This window comes from Microtus oregoni, unplaced genomic scaffold, assembly GCF_018167655.1.
Source record: "Microtus oregoni isolate MIOR12 unplaced genomic scaffold, Mior012 000024F_ref0000369, whole genome shotgun sequence".
In the NCBI taxonomy this organism is placed as follows: Eukaryota; Metazoa; Chordata; class Mammalia; order Rodentia; family Cricetidae; genus Microtus; species Microtus oregoni.
In genome coordinates this window covers 2,320,590-2,340,857 of record NW_024543083.1, presented here as the reverse complement: position 1 = coordinate 2,340,857, position 20,268 = coordinate 2,320,590, and the positions used below count along the sequence as shown (strand labels likewise).

General features: G+C 47.0%; 1 protein-coding gene across 1 annotated transcript in view; it reads left to right on the top strand.

Moving 5' to 3' along the window:
* Positions 1–3,935: 3,935 nt before the first annotated feature.
* Positions 3,936–20,268, top strand: part of Gsr (glutathione-disulfide reductase) — a 38,211-nt gene continuing 21,878 nt past the window's right edge. The window contains exons 1-5 of the mRNA XM_041673992.1: positions 3,936–4,213; positions 11,102–11,128; positions 11,757–11,845; positions 12,296–12,365; positions 15,610–15,757. Of these exons, the coding sequence (XP_041529926.1) occupies positions 3,974–4,213; positions 11,102–11,128; positions 11,757–11,845; positions 12,296–12,365; positions 15,610–15,757 (574 nt within the window). The 5' untranslated portion in view covers positions 3,936–3,973. The remainder of the gene's footprint in view (positions 4,214–11,101; positions 11,129–11,756; positions 11,846–12,295; positions 12,366–15,609; positions 15,758–20,268) is intronic.

The following is a 20,268-nucleotide window of genomic DNA, read 5'->3' as shown; positions in this document are numbered from 1 at the left end:
ACCAAGAGAGAAGAAAGGGGAAGGAGGGAATGACAATGAATAGGCAAGTTTCATTCACTGTGATGATGACGATGCAAAATCTCCAAAATACCAAAGAATTGTAAGATAGTAAGGGGGAGCCAAAATGGAAAGCTGGTTGAAAGTTCATTTAAGATGCATTAAACCCCACAAATCTGGGTTTTAATCAGTCAGTAAAGGCTTGCTTGCTGCCAAGCCCAATGACCTGAGTTTGACTCCCCAGAACACAAGGGGGAAGAAGAGTACCAACTCACAAATGTTGTCCTGCTCCCACACACATTCACTTATGGGTGTGAACACATTCATTCAAATCAATAAAAGCAATATAAAAACTGAAGACCAACCAGGCAGTGGTGGCACATGACTTTAATCCCAGAATTTGGGAGACAGAGGCAGGTGGATCTCTGTGAGTTCAAGGCCAGTCTGGTCTACAGACCAAGTTCTAGGATAGCCACGGCTACCAAAGAAACCCTGTCTCAACACACCAAAAACAAAACAAAACAAAAACCCCTGAAGGCCCTAAGCACATTTAAGAGCCTGATGAATAGCCAGGCAGTGGTGGTGCAGGCCTTTAATCCCAGCATTCAGGAGGCAGAGGCAGGTGGATCTCTGTGAGTTTGAGGCCAGCCTGTCCTACAGAGTGAGTTTCAGGATAAGTAGAATTGTTTGTTACAAAGAGAAACCCTCTCTTAAACACCCCCCCCCCCCCCTGCATAAAACAGAGCCTGATGAGTACAGTTGTTTCTCTGTGTAACAGCTCTGACTGTCCTGAAACTCACTCTGTAGACCAGGCTGGCTTTGAACTCACAGAGATCCACGTGCCTCTGCCTCCCAAATACTGTGATTAAAGGCGTGCTCCACCACCGCTGACTGATTTTTAATTCTTTTTTTTTTTAATTTTTTTTTGTTTGAAATACTTATTTATTTATTATGTATACAATATTCTTTCTACATGTATGCCTGCAGGCCAGAAGAGGGCACCAGACCTCATTACAGATGGTTGTAAGCCACCATGTGGTTGCCGGGAATTGAACTCAGGACCTCTGGAAGAGCAGGCAATGCTCTTAACCGCTGAGCCATCTCTCCAGCCCCCTGATTTTTAATTCTTTTTTTTTTTTTTTTTTGGTTTTTCGAGACAGGGTTTCTCTGTGGCTTTGGAGCCTGTCCTGGAACTAGCTCTGTAGACCAGGCTGGTCTCGAACTCACAGAGATCCGCCTGCCTCTGCCTCCCGAGTGCTGGGATTAAAGGCGTGCGCCACCACCGCCCGGCCTGATTTTTAATTCTTTTAACTTCAAACTTCAATATTTTAAAAAGATGTTGTGGGCCTTGGAGAGATCGCTCAGTGGTTAAGATCTCTGGCTGCTCTTCCAGAAGATGCTGGTTCAATTTCCAGCACCCACATGGCAGCTCACAACCTCTAACTCCAGTGCCAGGGGACCTGATGTTCTCTCCTAACCTCTGCAGGTGCTGCACGTAAGTAGTGCACAGCCATTCTTACAAGTAAAATACCCAAATACAGAAGCACAAAGGTTTCAAAAATAAAAATAAAAAGCTGTCGTCATTTTTTTCTGTAAAGTCGTATTCCTCTTTATCTCTCCATGTTATTTGATAGGTTTTTGGTAATCCACAGTCATTGTGATGGTTTGAGGGTTCCCGTCCCTTTAGAACGCCTCTGCAAGAACCGATTAGGAACAATATTACAGTACTTAAGGTAGGCTTTCGGCATTGGTTAAACTATGAGCGCTCTGCCCAGGTAAAAGGGATTAGCATTTTATAAAAGAGACAGAAAGGAATCTCCTTGTCTTAGAGTTCCCTAGAGGAACAGAACTGACAGGAGGGAGTGGACCTCACTGAGGGGATGTCTTACGTCTGTTTGCACAGTACAGGCTGCCTAGTCAAACTGACTGCACTCTGGAGAGGCTGAGAGCCCCGTAGCTACTCAGTCCGCAGGCTGGACACCTGGGCAGTCTGGTCTGATGTAGATGCTCCATGACCTGCAATCAGAGGCACACGCGCAAGCCGCAGCCCTTTCCTCCCAGAACCCTTCACATCTGAACCCCACCAGAAGGCACTTCCCACTCAGAGTCTTCATCCAGTTAATCCTTCCCAGAGACACCCTCATAGAGCCTTGTCTCTTAGTTATACCAAACTCAATCAAGCTGACAACCTAGATTAACTGTAACCCCCATCTCCATCCCTACACCTTCAGTATGTGAGAATGCAGCAACAAAATGCCATTAGAAGAGCCTTCGTCACATTTTCTCCATCAGAGAGACCAGTCTACCCAGTTCCCAGCTTTCCTGTGTCTGTCTTTTCCTCATACTCTTGCCTCGTCAGGTCCATCCCTGGAGTCATGCTGAACACAGCAGAGTTGCTCATGCCACCTTGAACTTGTTCTGTAGCCCAGTCAGATCTCAACTTCATTTTATTTTTATTTATTTTTTATTTTTTTATTTTTTTGGTTTTTCGAGACAGGGTTTCTCTGTGGTTTTGGAGCCTGTCCTGGAACTAGCTCTGTAGACCAGGCTGGTCTCGAACTCAGAGATCCACCTGCCTCTGCCTCCCGAGTGCTGGGGTTAAAGGCGTGCGCCACCACCGCCCGGCTCATTTTATTTTTATTATTTTGGTTTTCCAGACAGGGTTTCTCTGTGTAGATCTGGCTGTCCTGGAACTCGCTCTGTAGACGAGGCCGGCCTCGAACTCAAAGACATCTGCCTGCCTCTGTCTCTGAGTGCTGGCATTAAAGGAGTGCGCCACCACTGCCTGGCATCTTAACCTTATCTATTTTAAATCACAGGTGTGTGTTCCTAAGTGTGTGTCTGTACATCAGGGTGTGCACGTAAGTGTGGGCACTCTGGGAGGTTAAAGGTGTCAGACCTCAGGTTGCTAGAGTTACAAACTGTTGTGAGCCTATTGTGGGTTCTCTTAACCACCAAGCCATCTCCCCATCTTTTATGGTTGTACGAAGGTCTCATTATGTAGCATTAGCTGGCCTGGAACTCATGGCCTCAAATTCATAGAGATCTGCCTGCCTTTGCCCTCCAAGTGGTAGGATTAAAGGTGAGGATCACTTGTTGCCTGCACAAATAGTGCCCTTTCCATTTTATGATCAAGAAGAAATCAGTGTATGGGAGGGACCGTTTATATGTATCTACATGCCTCTATACCTTTATCTCATACTTTAACCTGGTGAGTTTAACAATCATTGAGCTGCTTTCACCGTGACCTTGAAAAATGTTTTCTCGCTGTTATTCTGTCTACGTTTATTACTGGGTACTATACTAGACAGAAAAAAAATCTATCTTTTTCCTTGATCATCTTGAGCCCAGATTCCTCCTACTTCTGCCTCCCAAGTCATAGTACTTTTCAAGCAGGAAAAAAATAACTCCAAAACAATGAACTATATAACATTCTCATTCGGTGCATTCTGATTGGTGTGTGGGACCTAGGGGACCAGTATTCATTATTTCTTCGCCGTGGGCTTCCAGTCTTCTGCTTCTGTGATCTGTACACTGTTCCCAAAGACCCTGCCTGGGATCTTGGCCGGTTTAAGTTAGCAGCTCCATTTCAGTAACTTCCACAGCTTGGCAAGGCAATGCCTTTGCCTTCAAGCTTCATCTGTGGATCATTTCTGCCACTCAACACATTATCCCAGTCTTTTTAAAAGTACAAGAGAATCACGTTAAAGAGGAAAAATGGTTTAAAAATGTTCAAATTTCTGTCTCCTGCCCCCAGCGGCTCTGAACCTGAGTCAAGGCCTAACAGGGCTGGGCAGTGCAGGAGCGGGTGCCGGAGAAGCAGGGGGCAAACAAAACGTTCGTTTTCTTGGGTCCAGATCCACGCGCTGCGGGGCGGGTGCTAATCGAGGGGTGGAGACGTTGGCCCTGCGCCCGGCCCGCCGCGGGTGCTTAGTCACGCCGACGCTGCACCCGCTCCCCGCGCGCACTTCCGCGCATGGCGCTGCTGCCCCGGGCACTGAGCGTGGGCGCGGCCCCGAGCCTGCAGCGGGCGGTGCGCGCGCTCACTTGCGCCATGGCGAGTCCTGGCGAGCTGCAGACCCCGGCCCCGGCCGCTGCTTCCTTCGACTACCTGGTGATCGGCGGCGGCTCGGGAGGGCTGGCCAGCGCACGGCGGGCGGCGGAGCTCGGCGCCAGGGCCGCGGTGGTGGAGGGTCACAAGCTGGGTGGCACTTGCGTGAGTATCGGGGCCCTCGGGCCTCGTCGGCAGCGCGCTTGCTCCCCGACCTCTGCGCGGGCGTCCCGGGCGCTTCCTTACTCGGAGGCCCCGGGTCCCGGGAGATGGCGGGAAAGAAAAAAAAAGAGGCCGTCCGGCCACGCAACACAGGTGCAATGCTAAGGAAAGCCAAGCATTTAAGCCCAGCTTAGCTGTCCGGCATGCATCTCCATACGGGGGAGTATTGCATCTGGCGCTGGAGCCAGAGAAACACGAAACTGCCTCTGGGAAACTGCTAGTGGCGTGGGCGAGTGGGGAAGACTAGGGCTCTGACGTTGAGTGATGAGGACCTGATCTCGTCTAGATTTCAAGGGCAGAGTCATGGGTAGCAAGAGTGTTCAGCTTTGGCTGCGCATGGGAATCCCCTGGAGAGTTGAAGTTCTGCCTCACTTGCTCCCGCGCATCCAAGGCTCCCAGCTGTGGCTAGAAGTGCCGCGTGGGTGTTAGCGAGCTCAGAAACTCGCAGTTGATCTGAACTGCAGCCAACGCTGAGGACGACAAGCTACCTTAAGAAAAATCTTAAGGAGTTTCTCAGCTTCGTGATACTGTTTGTTTTGCATTGTTTGGGGACAAGTTTTCAAATTACACACACCGCAGAGGAAGAGGGGTAGATTGAAAAACTTCATCTTTTTAAAAGTCTTGAACCCACATTAGTGTGGCCCTCTCCTATCACAAGATCAAGGCAGAGTTGTTGGTGACTGAAAATGCTGACCCAAGAGTCACCTGAGACTCGGGTTCTCTCAATGCCTTTTGAAGAGTGACGTTTAAATTATACTATGTTGGGAACTCCTTAGGGGCAGGGATGGGTTCCTTTATTTGTGTACTGCTTGTTACCTTAAAATACCTTGCTCGGTAGCTGTTTGTGAAATGAATGAAGCTAGAGATGGTGGCTGGAAGCAGGCTCAAGCCACTGCTGGGAATGAGGGTGGAGGGGGACGTTGAGAGAAAGGTACAGTCTTGATTGACTGTTAATGATTAACCTGCACTGTGACTCTAGAAATCCGTGCAGGGGGCAGACCGAAGGATGCTGCCCAGAGCCCGCCCTTTGCCCTCCACAAATGGTAGAGTTCTGTCGCTTGTCACCTCTGCACTCTCAAGGCTTTTGTTTTCCAACTTCTTTCTTCATGTCACCTTGGATTTGGGATGTCCACCGTCATTGTTGGTTCTACGGGGCGTTGGTAAAGAAGGGGCTGGTGGGTTTAGGCTCCCATTAAGAAGGTGAAAACGAAGACAAACTGCTTCCACGGCAAACAGGACCGCTCAGAATGACAGTGTTAGCCGCCTGCGGTACACCTAGCCTTGCCTGGTTCATCCTTGTGGAGCAGCTCCCATTTCACATCCAAGCACTGGTGTCCCTGGGACATCAATGTCCGGTGCGTTCTAGTGGTATAACTTTGGCTTGGAATTACAAAGCAGGGTAGGGCTGCAGCCAATATCAGAGAACATATAACCAAAGGGTAGACCCAATAACATGCCTCCATTGGAGCTTAATTTCTGAATTTAGGTGAGCAAACAAACAAAAACCAAATGTAGTTGTAAGGTGTGGGATTAAATAAAAAAACAGCTGGGGGTTGGGGTAGGAGAGAACCCCCCTAGAATCTTCCTCCCTCGAATAATTAAAGATAATCCCTTACTGCCCAGTGCACTGAAGTTATTCCTGAAGAAACAAATTAGAAATGATCTTTGAATTCAGTTTCAAAGTCTCTGAGAAGTGCAAACCAGGACTTCTCCTGCACACAACTCCACACCTGCAGAGCAGCAGAGGGAAGCGCCCCAAGGCAGGGTAGTTCTCTCCCCACGCAGACCTTGGGGGGAATCTTGGGGGGAAACTCCGTGGGAGCTCAAGCTCCGGTGCTTGCTGAGTGTGCTGACCCTGGGATTAGGAGGAACCCAGTTCTTGTGGGGTCTCTGTTCTCTACATCTTGCCAGGAAGCGTGTGGTAAGGGCTGACTGAGTGACCAGCAAAGTTACAGTGGTGCTGCCCAAGAAACCCGCAGGGCAGGCCCGGGAAAGGACTGCCCCGTAGATTGTGGCTCATGTCGTCGGCAGGCAGTGATTTAGCGACATGCAGCCTGGCGTATTGTTGCCAGCATGCACTTTAATTTCTCAGTGTAGCTCTCTAACCAGCCTGCTGGAAGGAAAATTCATTTCCTTTTTAAAATAAAGATTTATTTATTTATTATATATACAGAGTTCTGTCTGCATGTATGCCTGCAGACCAGAAGAGGGAGCCAGATCTCATTACAGATGGTTGTGAGCCACCATGTGGTTCCTGGGAATTGAACTCAGGACCTCTGGAAGAACAGCCAGTGCCTTTAACCTCTGAGCCATCTCTTCAGCCCAATTCGTTTCCTTTTGATTCCAATAAGTTCCCTTTAAAAATATAAACTAGCCCTCATTGGCTTTTTTTTGTTTTTGTTTTTGTGTTTTGGGATAGGGTTTCTCTGTGTAACAGTCCTAGCTGCCCTGGAACTAGCTCTTGTAGACCAGGCTGGTCTCGAACTCACAGAGATCTGCCTGCCTCTGCCTCCCGAGTGCTGGGATTAAAGGTGTGCGCCACCACTGCCCGGCTGTCCTGCTCTCCTGAGTGTTAAATACAGAAGAGGTTGTAAATTGGGGAGCTGGTTGGAGTTGGTAATAACTATTATTTTTCACTTTGGCCGTGTTGATTGGTTGTCTTGCAGTGATAATTGCTATATTTTTATTTTAAAAACGAATGTTTTTGAAGAGCAAACAAGCATTTTGTTCAGAAGTAAACAAACAAACAATCAAACAAAAACCCAGCTCTCTGTAGCTAGAAGGGGCCTCAAAAATGAGCTGCCTGTTTTGTTTTTGTTTTGTTTTTACACTTTAAATATTATCTTTTTAAATGTGTGGGTGGAGGTACCTACAGTGGTCAGAGGTGTCAGATACCCCCAGGAACCACAAAATTACAGGTGGTTGTGAGAGCTGGGAATCAAAGTGGGTCCTCTGGAAGAGCAGGATGTGCCCTTAGCTGCCGAGCCATCTCTCCGGCCATACCTTTACATTAAAATTTTCTTCTTTGAGACAGAGTCACCTGTCACCTCAGCTTGCCTCCACTCACCGCGTATCCGCTGCTGGCATTTATCTCCTGAGGCTCCTTCTGCCGCCTTCCACTTGCTAATACTGGAGGTGCCCCAGGTGCCAGTGTCTGGTGGCCTCCAGGCCTGCTGCCGGTGGGGAGACCTGCAGGAGAAAGACCGAGTGTGGCTGGAGGCACCTAGCTTTTGTTCTCCAGGGCTGCCAAAATAGGACAGCGCTATTTCAGGACTCTGGCCCTCTTTTCCGTCCCCAGGCTCTAAAGTGTGCACAAGGGACACTGCAGTGCGTATTCTCTGGCCCAAGAAGGCTGTCTTCTGTCATCCTCTCCGTCTAGTTTCTTGGTTGGATATGTGGGCACCTTAAATAAGTTTAGAGCGTGGGAGCCCCTACAAGCTCTGGGATGAGATCCACATGGGGCGTTAGCCTGCACAGTGGATGCTTAGTGCGTTCTGGAAATGAATGACTAAGTCCAAGTTTAAAAGAAATGGTAGAAGCTTCTTAAAAATAAACCAGATAGACCTTAGCAGTAAGTCGTGTGTAGGTCTGGCCATCTTGACCCTAAGCAGACGCATATTCCATTTTTCATGGGTTAAATTTAGGATTTTATGTAGCCTAGGCTGGCCTGGAAATCCTGTTACTCATGCCAGAGCCTTCCAGGGTTATGAGTGTGCATCAACACCCTGTCTGCACACTTAAAAAAAACAAAACAAAACACCTACAGTGTGCCCAAAGTTGCTTCAGGTGTACATGAGGAGTAAAGTCATCGCGGGGCTGAGTGGCTCAGAGCATCCCAGTGCTTAGGTTGCTTTCTGAGGTTGCTGGGGAGCCAGAGGTGGGGTGGGGAGGAAGTGGAGAGCGTTTCTGTTTTTCTTTTCTTTCTTGGTTTTTTTCAAGACAGGATTTCTCTGTGTAGCTCTGGCTGTCCTGGAACTTACTTTTTTAAAAACCTTATTTATTTATTTATTATGTATACAATATTCTGTCTTTGTATATGCCCACATGCCAGAAGAGGGCACCAGACCCCATTACAGATGGTTGTGAGCCACCATGTGGTTGCTGGGAATTGAACTCATACTGCAAACTGCAGAGGGTGGGGGTGTGAGTTAAAGGCACCGAGACCCACTTTGCCCACCCTGGAGCACCCCACCAAGGAGCCAGGGCTGATCTTCCCTGGGGATTTTAGCTTTTGGCATCTGCAAAACCCCTGTCACCCTCCTTCCTTAGGAGTGGCTCATTCTGCTGTCCCTGTGACTGTCAAATGCCTCCCTTGAGTAGCAGAGCCTCAGCCTGGTCAGCTGGTGATTTAGCAGACAGCGTTTATCCAGCTGTAACAGAGGACTTCCTGCCAAGTGTGTCCAACCGGCCACATAGGTGTTCTGGGTTTTATTGTGTGTCCAAACGGCTGCATAGGTGTTCTGGGTTTTATTAGGCTTGGGTTCTGTACATTTCTCTCATTTCTGTGGGTTCCTGCTTCTGTCTTTTAAGAATCATTTTAAAGTGTAATCTCATTTTTTAAATCCAAGTACAGTCAGCAAGAGGAGGGTGTAGGGATGGGAGGGAGCAGTGCTGGGGTGAATGAAAACAAAGTATGGTGCTCTGTGTGTGTATATGTGTGTGCATGTGTGTGTTGTGTGCGTGTGCGTGCATGTGCATTGTGTGCGTGCGTGTGTGTGTGTGTGTGTGTGTGTGTGTTTCATAATGAGCCCTACTAGCTTGTGGGATAAATTAAAAAGAAAATTCTTGCTAGGTGGTTGTGGCGCACACCTTTAACCCCAGCACCTGGGAGGCAGAGACATTTGGGGATCTTTGTGAGTTCAAGGCCAGTCTGGTCAACAGAACAAATTCCAGGATAGGCTCCAAAAAGTTACAGAGAAACCCTGTCTCAAAAAAACCAAAAATAAATAAATATAAGAAAAATTCCAAGGCCGGGCGGTGGTGGCGCACGCCTTTAATCCCAGCACTTGGGAGGCAGAGGCAGGTGGATCTCTGTGAGTTCGAGACCAGCCTGGTCTACAAGAGCTAGTTCCAGGACAGGCTCCAATACCACAGAGAAACCCTGTCTCGAAAAACCAAAAAAAAAAAAAAAAAAAAAATTCCAAGAACAAAACTGGACAGGTAGTGACCCATCTCTTTCTAGAGGGCAAAAAACCCAAACCCGATAACTTGGAACCATAGAGAAGCATCATTCTCTCCTTTACAGTCTCTGGGTACAGGATAATAGTGAACAGTAGGATTATAATAAAGCTTTATCAGGTATACTTTAGCAAATAGAATCTGGAAAATTGGAGGAATCAAAAAACTAGCCATAAGTCTTGTTCTTTTTTGTTGTTTTTTTTTTTTTTTTTTTTTTTGAGACAGGATCTCACCTATTGCATAATTTGGCTTTGAACTCTACGTAACCCTGCTGTCCTTGAACTCCTTCCTGCCTGGCCTCCCAAGGCCGCTGCCCCTCACCCTCCAGTTCAGGGTATGAGATCCACTGAGGTTTTCTCATTTCGTTAGCAGCGGTTGCTCAACATCCAGGTTTCATATCACATGCCTTATAATCTTGTGCTTTTGGTGACTGCTCACCAATTTGTAAATATGTGGCAGCACTATTAAAAAAATAGTGCATCTGTTTGTTTGAATGTGTACGTGTGTGCATGGGCTTCCTTGCCATGGCACATGTATGGAGGGCAGAGGACAGCTCGTGCTGGTTGGTTCTCCTCCTCGGCCAGTCAGCCTTGGCTGCAAGCATCTTGACCCACTGCGCCATCTCACTGGCCCCACGCTGATTATTTTTACAAATGCACTATTGATTCCTTCTTTTGTCTTAGAACCGCCTATGTCAGCCGAGATAAATTATCTCTTCTTCCTAGTCAGTAGATATCTGGTTAAAGAGTATCTGGAATGTGTGTCGGGGGATCTGTAATTTTCCCTTTAAGCTGAAATCAGTCTGGTTTTCCTTCTCCAAGCGGCTTTCCTGCTAGTACACACAGAACATTACCCATGCAGTGAGATCCAGGCTTGGATTTGTCTTTATTTTATTTTATTTTATTTTATTTGAGACAAGGTCTCATATAGCCTAGGCTAGACTCAATCTTCTGCGTATCTAAGGATCCCTGGATCCAGATTCTCTAAGTGCTGGGATTTCAGGTGTGTGCTCCCACGCCTGGCCAGGGCTCACATTTCCCACTCTCAAGCCGTCGTAAACGCATTCTTAGACGCCCCAGCTTTTAATAAAGAGGCAGTGATCAAAAGCGGTTAGCAGGCTGGGGAGATGGCTAAGTGAGAAGCTTGTTGTATAAGCATGGCAGCATGACTTGAGTCTGGATCCCAGAACCCACATAAAAGCCAGATGTAGCAGCTTATACCAGGCCCTGGGGCAGGCAGATCTTAGGGGCTCTCTGAACAGTCAGTCTAGCCAAAGTAGTGAGCACCGGGTTCAGTGGGAGGCCCGTCTCATATGGAAGGTGGAGGTCCATGCAGGTAAGCATGCACATGCATGCGCACGCGTGCACACACATACACTACATACACACACAAAGAAAATCTCACCGCCCCTCCCCCTTTTGAGAAAAATGGATACATGTGTTCTGCTCTGTCACACGAGGAACTCTGCATGATTTTCTAATTGTGGTAGAACAAGCAAGTGACGGTAGGATCCAGTTCACTGTGACTGTCACTAGTTGTGGCTGGTCTCGGGGTGATGCTGTGACCTTTGGTCTTCATTTTTCTTATAGGTGTTTGACTGACTCAGATTGGGCATTCTTAACCTGTGTCTTTTTGCATTTTTTTTTCCCCTAGGTGAATGTCGGATGTGTCCCCAAAAAGGTAAATTTTTAATCTTGCCTCCCCTCACTGCTCCTTGCTCATGTTTAGTGAATCATGGTCAGAATAAGGGCGTTCCAAACATACCATTTGCAGATTGCCCTCGTTAGCTTTCTGTTGCTGTGGCAAGCACCTGACCAAAAGCACCTTGGGGAGGAAAAGATTTTATTTCCTATTATAGCTCACAGTCCATCATAAAGGGAAGTCAGGGCCGGCACTGAAGCAGAGACCATGATGAAACCACTGCTTACTGGCTTGCTCCCCATGGCTTGTTCAGCTTGCTTTCTTATATATATCCACAAAGCTTACAAAAACATAAAGTTTAAAAGAGGAATTAGAGGAAGAGTAAACAAAAAAGTGTAAGGAATAAAAAAAAACTTCAGAGGAGCAATTATGAGGCCATTGATATTCTACTTTTTATCATGTTGATAGGCTGGCTAATTAATGCTATCATTTTCCCTGATACTTCAGATATAAAATCTGTCTAGCCAGGTCCCGAATGTTCTCTCTTAATGTATTTAGTTGCCATTTAACTCCAAGGTCACTATTTTTGTCTGTCATGTTTCCCTCGTGGCTTCTGTCTTTCTTCAGCACTCAAGAGTGACTAATTTTGATACTTTTTTTTAAATAGGTAATGTGGAACACAGCTGTCCACTCTGAATTCATTCACGATCATGTGGATTATGGCTTCCAAAGCTGTGAGAGTAAATTCAATTGGCAGTAAGTGTTAATGCTATAAGGGTTCTGTTTACAAGTCTGGGTGCTTTTGAAACCCATTTGTACTTTGAGGGGCGGGGGTTTACTGTGTCCGAATATGTCCAAGGCTGGGTGTGTAGCTTGGTTGCAGAGTTCTTGCCTAGACTGATTGAATTCAGGCAGTCAGACTTGGCAGCATGTGCCCTTACCTAGTAAGCCATCTTGCTGGTCTAGCTCCTGATCTTCTGCACAAACAGAGGCACACATACTGCAGATGCTCCCTGAACATTCTCCAGAACAGAACAGGAGCACCCTGAGCGTCCTCAGCATGGAGAAGCTTCTGGCCCAAGGGACTCCTCTCTTCAGTTACTTCTTTTATTCTTACGGATAGTCAGTGGTCTTCGAGGTTGAGGCCCTGACTTCTAGGTGTAGAAAGAAATTTGTTTCTGTGTAGTGACTCCAGTGTCTTTACAGTGTCATCAAGGAGAAGCGTGATGCCTACGTGAGCCGCCTGAACACCATCTACCAAAACAATTTAACCAAGGTGCGTATGCCGGCCTTTGAGCTTGGCCAAGGAGTCCTAGAGGAGGCACCAGATCTGACCAGACAAAAATGCAGCCTTTGGATATGTCTTCCTCTTTCCTTTTTGGTTTCTCTGTGTGTAGCCCTGGCTTATCCTGGAACTCACTCTGCAGACCAGGCTGGCCTTGAACTCACAGAGATCCCCCTGCCTCTGTCTCCCAAGTGCTGGGATTAAAGGTGTGCACCACCCTTGTCCGACCATGTCTTAATACTTCTATGCTTTTTTTCTGTTAATTATTTTGAAGCTGACTTTACTGATCAGGAACCTTTGATCCAGTAGGCCAGTCTCTATCTACAGAGAGCAGACAGGGTATGCCAGGTCTGTAGCCAGAATACACGAGAGTGCTTGGGTGGTCGGCTGAGCCGGTGGCTTGCTGGTGCTGCTCTTGGATGGTCGGAGCGGGGCAGGCAGCTTGCTGGTGCTGCTCTTGGATGGTCGAAGCGGGGCAGGCAGCTTGCTGGTGCTGCTCTTGGATGGTCGGAGCAGAGCAGGCAGTTTGCTGGTGCTGCTCTTTCCCATGGGCAGAACAGCTGTGGCGGCAGCTAACCTGTCCTGTGTCAATGAGTACTCACCCCTATATTTACATCTGAATTCTTCTGAAGCTGTCCCAGACTCTCGTGGGTTCTCGCTACCCAGGTCTCCCCTCATTTGTGCATCTTCAGTAGCTCTGTCCCTTCAGTTAAATCAAGAGAGAGGGATGTGTAGGACAGCGTGCTGGCCAAAGCCAGGAGCACATGCTCGAAACTCAGTGTCCATCCTTTGCTGAGAACAGCTTCTTACAGACTGGATTCAGAAATATAACTTTGTAAGTAAATTCTTATCAAGAAAATTCTGGGGGCTGGAGAGATGGCTCAGAGGTTAAGAGCACTGGCTGTTCTTCCAGAGGTCCTGAGTTCAATTCCCAGCAACCACATGGTGGCTCACAGCCTCCCTGACGAGATCTGGTGCTCTCTTCTGGCCTGCAGGCAGAACACTGTATACATAATAAATAAATAAATCTTAAAAAAAAAAAAAGAAAATTCTGCAGAGGTGTATTTGCCTACAGCAAGTGTTTGCCTTCTGTCCCTCTCTCCCGATCATTTTTTAAATTAAAGATTTATTTTTGCTTATACGTATGCGTGTATGTATGTATGCAGATGCCCATAGGGGCAAAGACAGTGTTGGATCCCCTGGAGCCGTGGGTACAGGCAGTTGTGAGCCACCTGAGGTAGGGGATAGGCTCTAAGTCTGGGTCTTCTGGGAGAGCAGCAGGCCCTCTTAACCACAAAACCATCTGTCCAGCACTCCTTCCCTTATGTAGGAGCTTAGAAAGTAGCCTTGGCTGGCCTGGTGCTCACTGTGCAGAACTCACAAAAATCTTTTTACCTCTGCCTCTTGAGTGCTAAGACAAAAGGCATGTGCCATGGCCAGCTGCTATTGGAATTTCTCTAAGGTGGCTAACTAAATTTCAAGAAAAAAGATGGGCTTATGAGCTGGCTCGCAATTAAGAACACTAGCTGCTCTTCCAGAGGACCCAAGTTTGGTTCTCAGTCACCCACATGGTGGCTAACAGCTATGATTTCAGATCCAGGGGATCTGATGCTGGCCTCTGGCCTCTGCAGGGCCCTTTGTATGTGTGGCATACATGGCAGCAAAACACCCACACCCATAAAATAAAAATAAATAAATCTTTACCCAAAAAAAAGGAAAGTCACTGAGAAATCAGCATTTCTCCAGAATTTAGGATTGGTGTGTGGTAGAGTTCACTCCAATCTTATGATAGGCTAGGGCTGGTAGAAGGTTCTACAGCAAAAGGAACTTTTGATGCTGTGTCCCAGGCAGTGCAAACCTTTCTCCCAACTATTAAGTGTGTTGTCACCACTCAGCCCTTTTTCTCCCAGGGAGTACTCACTGCCCCCCAAGAAAGGCTGTTAGTAATGCTCGTGGGTTTGGCATTAGTTTAAATTCAGTTCATTAAGCCAGGCACCTGCAAGAACAGGCCTGGAAGGGAGGTTAGCAGGGAGGAAAGAGTTCAGAACCAGGCATGCAGCAAAACGCTGACTCATTCCTTTGTGTGAGCACACATATGTGGCTCCATTAGCCTTTCATCATCCACCTTTGTGTGCCAGGACATAGGTCACAGCCGGCTGGAGCCTCGGATTGACCCTTGTACAGACAGGGATCTACTCGGCAGGTCAAGCATTAGTGCTCTCAGAATTTCCATGGTAGAGCGTCTCTGTGGAGTTTGTTGTTTTTAGTAGCTTTTCTCCCACTAAGGAAAGCAAAAGGTTGCCTCTTCTCTGTTGGCCAGAGTATTTCTCGGGCATCTTTCCCCTTTATTTGTCCCTTGTCCTCCCCGCTGGCATGTCATTTTTAGTGTCTTTTCAATGTGAGGAAGGAAGACTTTCACCTTCAGCTCTTGGAATCAAAGATGCTGTCTCTTTCCTTGGAGTGGCTAGCATGGGTTTTGTTCTCTTGCTCCTGGCTCGAGGTAGCTCTGTTACTTCTTGTTATTCACGTCCAGCACGAACGGGCGGTGAGCTCTCCTGCGTATCAGTTACTAATCAGCAGGTCTAAGAATGTGAGCAACAGAATCCATCTTACTGTTTAGAAATCCCAAATCAAAATCTTGCGGTGTACAGCGGCACTCGCCTATAATCCCAGCAGTGAAAGGCCGAGGCAGGAGGATTACCACTTCAAGGAAAACTTGGTCTGCAAGAGACAGGTGCCTGAGGTTTTTTTTGTTGTTGTTTGGTTGGTTTTTTGCCTTTTGAGACAGAGTTTCTCTGTAGCTATCAAACTTGTCCTGGAACTAGCTCTTGTAGACAAGGCTGACCCCAAACTCACAGGGATCCACCTGCCTCTGCTGAGATTAAAGGTGTCTGAGCTTTGTAATCCTAAAACTCGGAAGTAGAAGCAAAAGAACCAGGATTTTTGAGGTCATCCATTACATAATTGGACTGGAGCCTAGCCTAGGCTACTTTTTTGGTGAAGTAAGGAGCTGATATATTAGGCAGCTAGATATTTTTTGAGATGGGTTTCCTGTACTTCAAACTGCCTGTGAACTTGCTATATAGCCAAGGATGACCTTGAGTGAGTGCCTGATCCTCCTGCCTCCTCCCAAGTGTAGGATTCTAGGAGCACACCACCCCTCCCCAGTAGGTGTGCTTTTTGTGTGTTTGCTTTCTAAGTCTTATGACTGCTAATGCCAGCGTTCCCTCCCCAGTCCCACATAGAAATCATCCACGGCTATGCAACATTTGCAGACGGTCCTCAGCCCACGGTCGAGGTCAATGGGAAGAGGTATACTGCCCCTCACATCCTGATTGCCACAGGTGGTGTGCCCACAGTTCCTCAGGAGAGCCAGATCCCAGGTGAGTCTTCCAGAGGCCAGTGCTGTCAGAGAGTTTACATGCCACATCATGGGATCGGCCTGGGCTGGTTCTGTCCTAAGAAAGGCCAGGAAAGAAGGTCCTAAGTCTAACTAAGTGGTAATTATTATTTCATCCAGTTCAGGAGTCAGGAAGAGAAACCGTGAGAGCTGTAGCTTTTTGCTCCTGGGATGGCAGAGTGCTGGGGCTGTCAGACAAATGATTATTTCTAAGATTTAATATACAGTAACTATTCGAGAGAACTATTGTAAAAAGAATAGCTTTCCCCATTGCAAGTTTTTGTTTCTTTTTTTTTCTTCTTTTTTAGATTTATTTATTTTTTATGTAGACAGTGGTCTGCCTGCATGTCTGCCTGCAGGCCAGAAGAGGGCACCAAATCTCACTACAGAGTTTATGAGCCACCATGTGGTTGCTGGGAACTGAACTCAGGACCTCTGGAAGAGCAGCCGGTGCTTTTAACTGCTGAGCCATCTCTCCAGCCCCAAGTTTTTGTTTCTTGTATAGCCATGTATAAAAGATAAACTAGCCATGAATCTCCGAGGTGGTCCTATCTGCCTGTGTATCTGTGTGTTGGGCTAAGAGCTAGGAATGAATCCTGAATGGATGGCCATAGTCACTCTTAAGATGCATTGGTCATTCTTTCCCCCACATAATATCGTCAGTCTTAGATGGTGAGTTTCTTAGTTTTCTGTAATACTGTAAGTCTTGGATAGTGAGTTTCTTAATTTCCTGTAATACCGTGAGTCTTGAATGGGGAGTTTCTTCATTTCTTTTGCTGTGATAAGCTACTCTTGTCAAAAGCAACAAGAAAGGTTTAATGCGGCCCACAGTTGAGATTGCAGTCCATTATTCAGGGAAGCCACAGCAGTGGGAACACGAGTCACAGCACATCGCAGTCCTGACACAGCACTGAGTGTGTGCCTGCTCTCGCCCAGTTCTCCCTGCACAGCTCCAGTCTGGGATCCTGCCTAGGGAATGGCACTGCTCACAGTGGGCGGGTCTTCCCAGTCAGTGCTGTCAAGCTTTTTCCACAAAGCCCTTCTGCATTCTTTCACATACATTGACAGCTAACAAAAGCTGTCAAGGGGGGGGGGGCATACTTTACACATCTTTTGAATTCTCATGGAATGTCTCCATAGCTTGTGAGTTTTGGGGCACTTCGTGTGTGTGTGTGCGTGTGTGCCTTTAAAAGATCTTTTCCTGTTATTTGCTTTTTTTTTTTTTTTTTTTTTGAGATAGTCTCATGTAACTCAGGCCAAGGATAACCTTAAATTACTGATTCTTTTGCCTCTACTGAAATTACAGGCATATACCATCACACTGGCTTATATTTTTCTTGTGTTTATTGTTGTTTTCTTTATTTCCCACCCTCTGGAATTTTAAGCAGGGATTATAATCCCCAAAGCTAAAGAAAACCACTTGTAAAAGTTGCAAAGATACCATTCTCAAGTAACGTGATGTTTACTTGGGAATATTTGGTGGGCATAACCTATATTGGGTGGACGTAACCCCTGCTAAAACCAGTCTCCAGTAATGTCTGGAGGCAGGTCTGGAGAGATGGCTTAGTGATTAAGAGCACTTGCTGCTCTTCCAGAGGACCCAGGTTTGATTCCCACCAGCCCCATGGTGGTTCAGAATCATCTGCAGCTTCAGTTTCCAGGGCATCTGACGTTTTCTTCCCAGCACCAGGCCCTTCACAGTTGGCTGTATGCTGGAGAGGCTGAATACCCAGTAATTAGCCGCTCCATCTGCAAGGCTGGATTTCTCTCAGTCTGACTCTGCAGGCCTAGGGGATTCCTAGAGAGCCTCTGGTCTTCTGCCAGAGGGCTGCAGCTGTGTCCTCATGTCAGTGAAGGGTGGCAGCAGTGGAACAGCAGGGTAGATGCACGCGCCAGCAAGGAGCGAAGGCGAGGGCAAAAGCTGCACTTCTCTCTCCTCTGTCCTCTCTGTAGCTGCGCCTCCACCAGCAAGGTGCTGCTTTCCTCCGTCCTGGCAGGTAGAGCTTCAGTTTGAGGCAGTGAATCTCTGTATGCAGCAAGCAAAACCAGAAAAGCAAATTGTAAGGACTAGATAAATAGAAGCAGCAGGTAACACCTAGCTGAAACCATCAAGAACTCTACTTGGAGAGCAAGTGAAAGTAACGGTGTTGGATAGGGCTGGCCTGCAGAACAGAAAGCCCCGAGGGCGCGGGTGGTAGCCCTGTGCTGGAGTGCTCCCTTAGCAGGCCTGAGACCTTGGTTCGATTTCTAGCAGTGCAAGAAACAAGACACTGCCTGAAGAGAGGGCTCAGCCATTTAGAGCGGTTGGTGCTCTTCCAGAGTACCTGAGTTTGGGTTCCAGCACCCACATGGTAGCTCCCAACCTTCAATAACTCCAGTTCCAAGGGCCCCAGCGTCCTCTTCTGACCTCCACAGGCATGGCCCGAACATGGTGCACATACACACATGTAGGTGAAATACTCATAGATGTATATAGTAAATCTTAAAAGAAAAACACTAATGGCGGGGCTCTAGAGATGGCTCAGTGGTTAGGAACACTGGTTACTCCTCCAGAGGAACTGGGTTCAATTCCCAGCACCCACATGGAGCTTAACAACAACCAGCTCTAACTCCAGTGGATCCAGTTCCCCTTCTAGCCTCTGCAGGCACCGTATACACATGATACACAAACATGCATGCATGGAAACACCCATCCCATAAAATAAAATGATTTTTAAAAAGCAAAACAATAACAGAAGCCTAATGATTTATTTTGTCTAGAGAGAGGAGTAGAGGCATCGAGTGGAGAAGAGCCCTGACCTCACTCCCAGTATACCTTCTCATGGTTTTATTTGTTTGTTTGAGACAGGGATTTTCTGTGTAGCCCTGGCTGTCCTGAAACTTGCTCTGTAGACCAAGCAGGCCTTGAACTCACAGAGATCCACCTGCCTCTGCTGGGATTAAAGGTGTGTGCCACCACCGCCTGGCAATTTATTTTTTTATATTGGAGATTGAGCTCAGAATCTCATACATGCTAATCATATGCATATTACCTGTGTACATGCCTAGGCTACCATTTTGTGTGTGTGTGTGTGTGTTTCTTGAGACAGGGTTTCTCTGCATCTTTGGAGCCTGTCCTGGAACTAGCTCTTGTACACCAGACTGGCCTTGAACTCACAGAGATCCACCTGCTTCTGCCTCCTTAGTCCTGAGATTAAAAGTGTTCAGCTTTTGTGGGTTTTGTTGTTGTTGTTGTTTTCGTTTGTTTGGTTTTTTTTTTTTTTTTTTTTGAGACAGGGTTTCTCTGTGTATAGCTCTGTCCTGGAACTCACTCTGTAGACCAAACTGGCCTCAGACTCACAGAGATCTGCCAGCCTTTGCCTCCCTAGTGCTGGGATTATAGGTGTGCACCACCACAGCCTGGCCCAGCCTCACCTTTAGTGACCTTTAAGTGATGTAAAACATTACTTCATTAATTAAGGTAATAAAAACAAGTGTAGCCTCTAAATTCTCTGATGCCAGATAGTAAAGGCAGAGATTCTCTGTTTTTCGTTTTACTATCTGTTTTTTTAAAATATTTATTTATTTATTATGTATACAAACATTCTTTTTTCTCTTTAAGATTTATTGACTTGTTATGTATACAGTGTTCTGCTTGCAGGCTAGAAGAGGGCACCAGACCTCATTACAGATGGTTGTGAGCCACCATGTGGTTTCTGGGAATTGAACTCAGGACCTTTGGAAGAGCAGGCAATGCTCTTAACCACTGAGCCATCTCTCCTGCCCTGTTTTTTCATTTTAATTGGTAGCTTGAACCTGGAAGAGTGGGGCCTAAAAATAAGGGGACCAAAGTCTTAGTCAGGAGCCAGTTTTATTCAGGGCATCAGACAGTTTATACTCTGAGGGTTAAGGAGAGTCCCCTGAGGAAAGTGTAATCACAAGGACTGCCACACATGACAAAAACATGATTTTCCATAGAGGCACATGAGTAACAACAGCAGAAGTCAACTCACTCCTGTCCACGGCCCCTGGGAGGAGTATGAAACCACATTCCAAGAACAAATGTTTTGAAGAAACAGAGGTCAAAAGACTCCTGTGTTGTTTTTTGGAGTTTTCTCACAGGCACCCGATATCCTCACAGGACTCCATTCTTGGACTGTGTTCAACAGAAGTGAGGATCTCTGTGGACCGGCATGATCCGGGATGACTCCTAAGACGGCTCTCAGTCAGAACTATGTGATAAGAGAGAGAAGAGTGTGTGTGTGGGGGGGGGGGGTCAGTGGGTGCTAAAGATGTCTCTGAAGGATTCTCAGCCAGGCTAGTCAGTTTGACAGCACCACGCTTCTTGAGACTAGAATTAGGTTATATAGACTCAGGGAGACCCATCATTTTGTTGCTTTGGCAACTTAGCTGGTCATTGTTGGCTTGTACACGATGAGGAGATCTCTGTGGTGTCCAGAAGCTAAGTTGGCAGTGACTGGATGAGGAGAGACTTTCGAGGCTGACTCCTAGTCT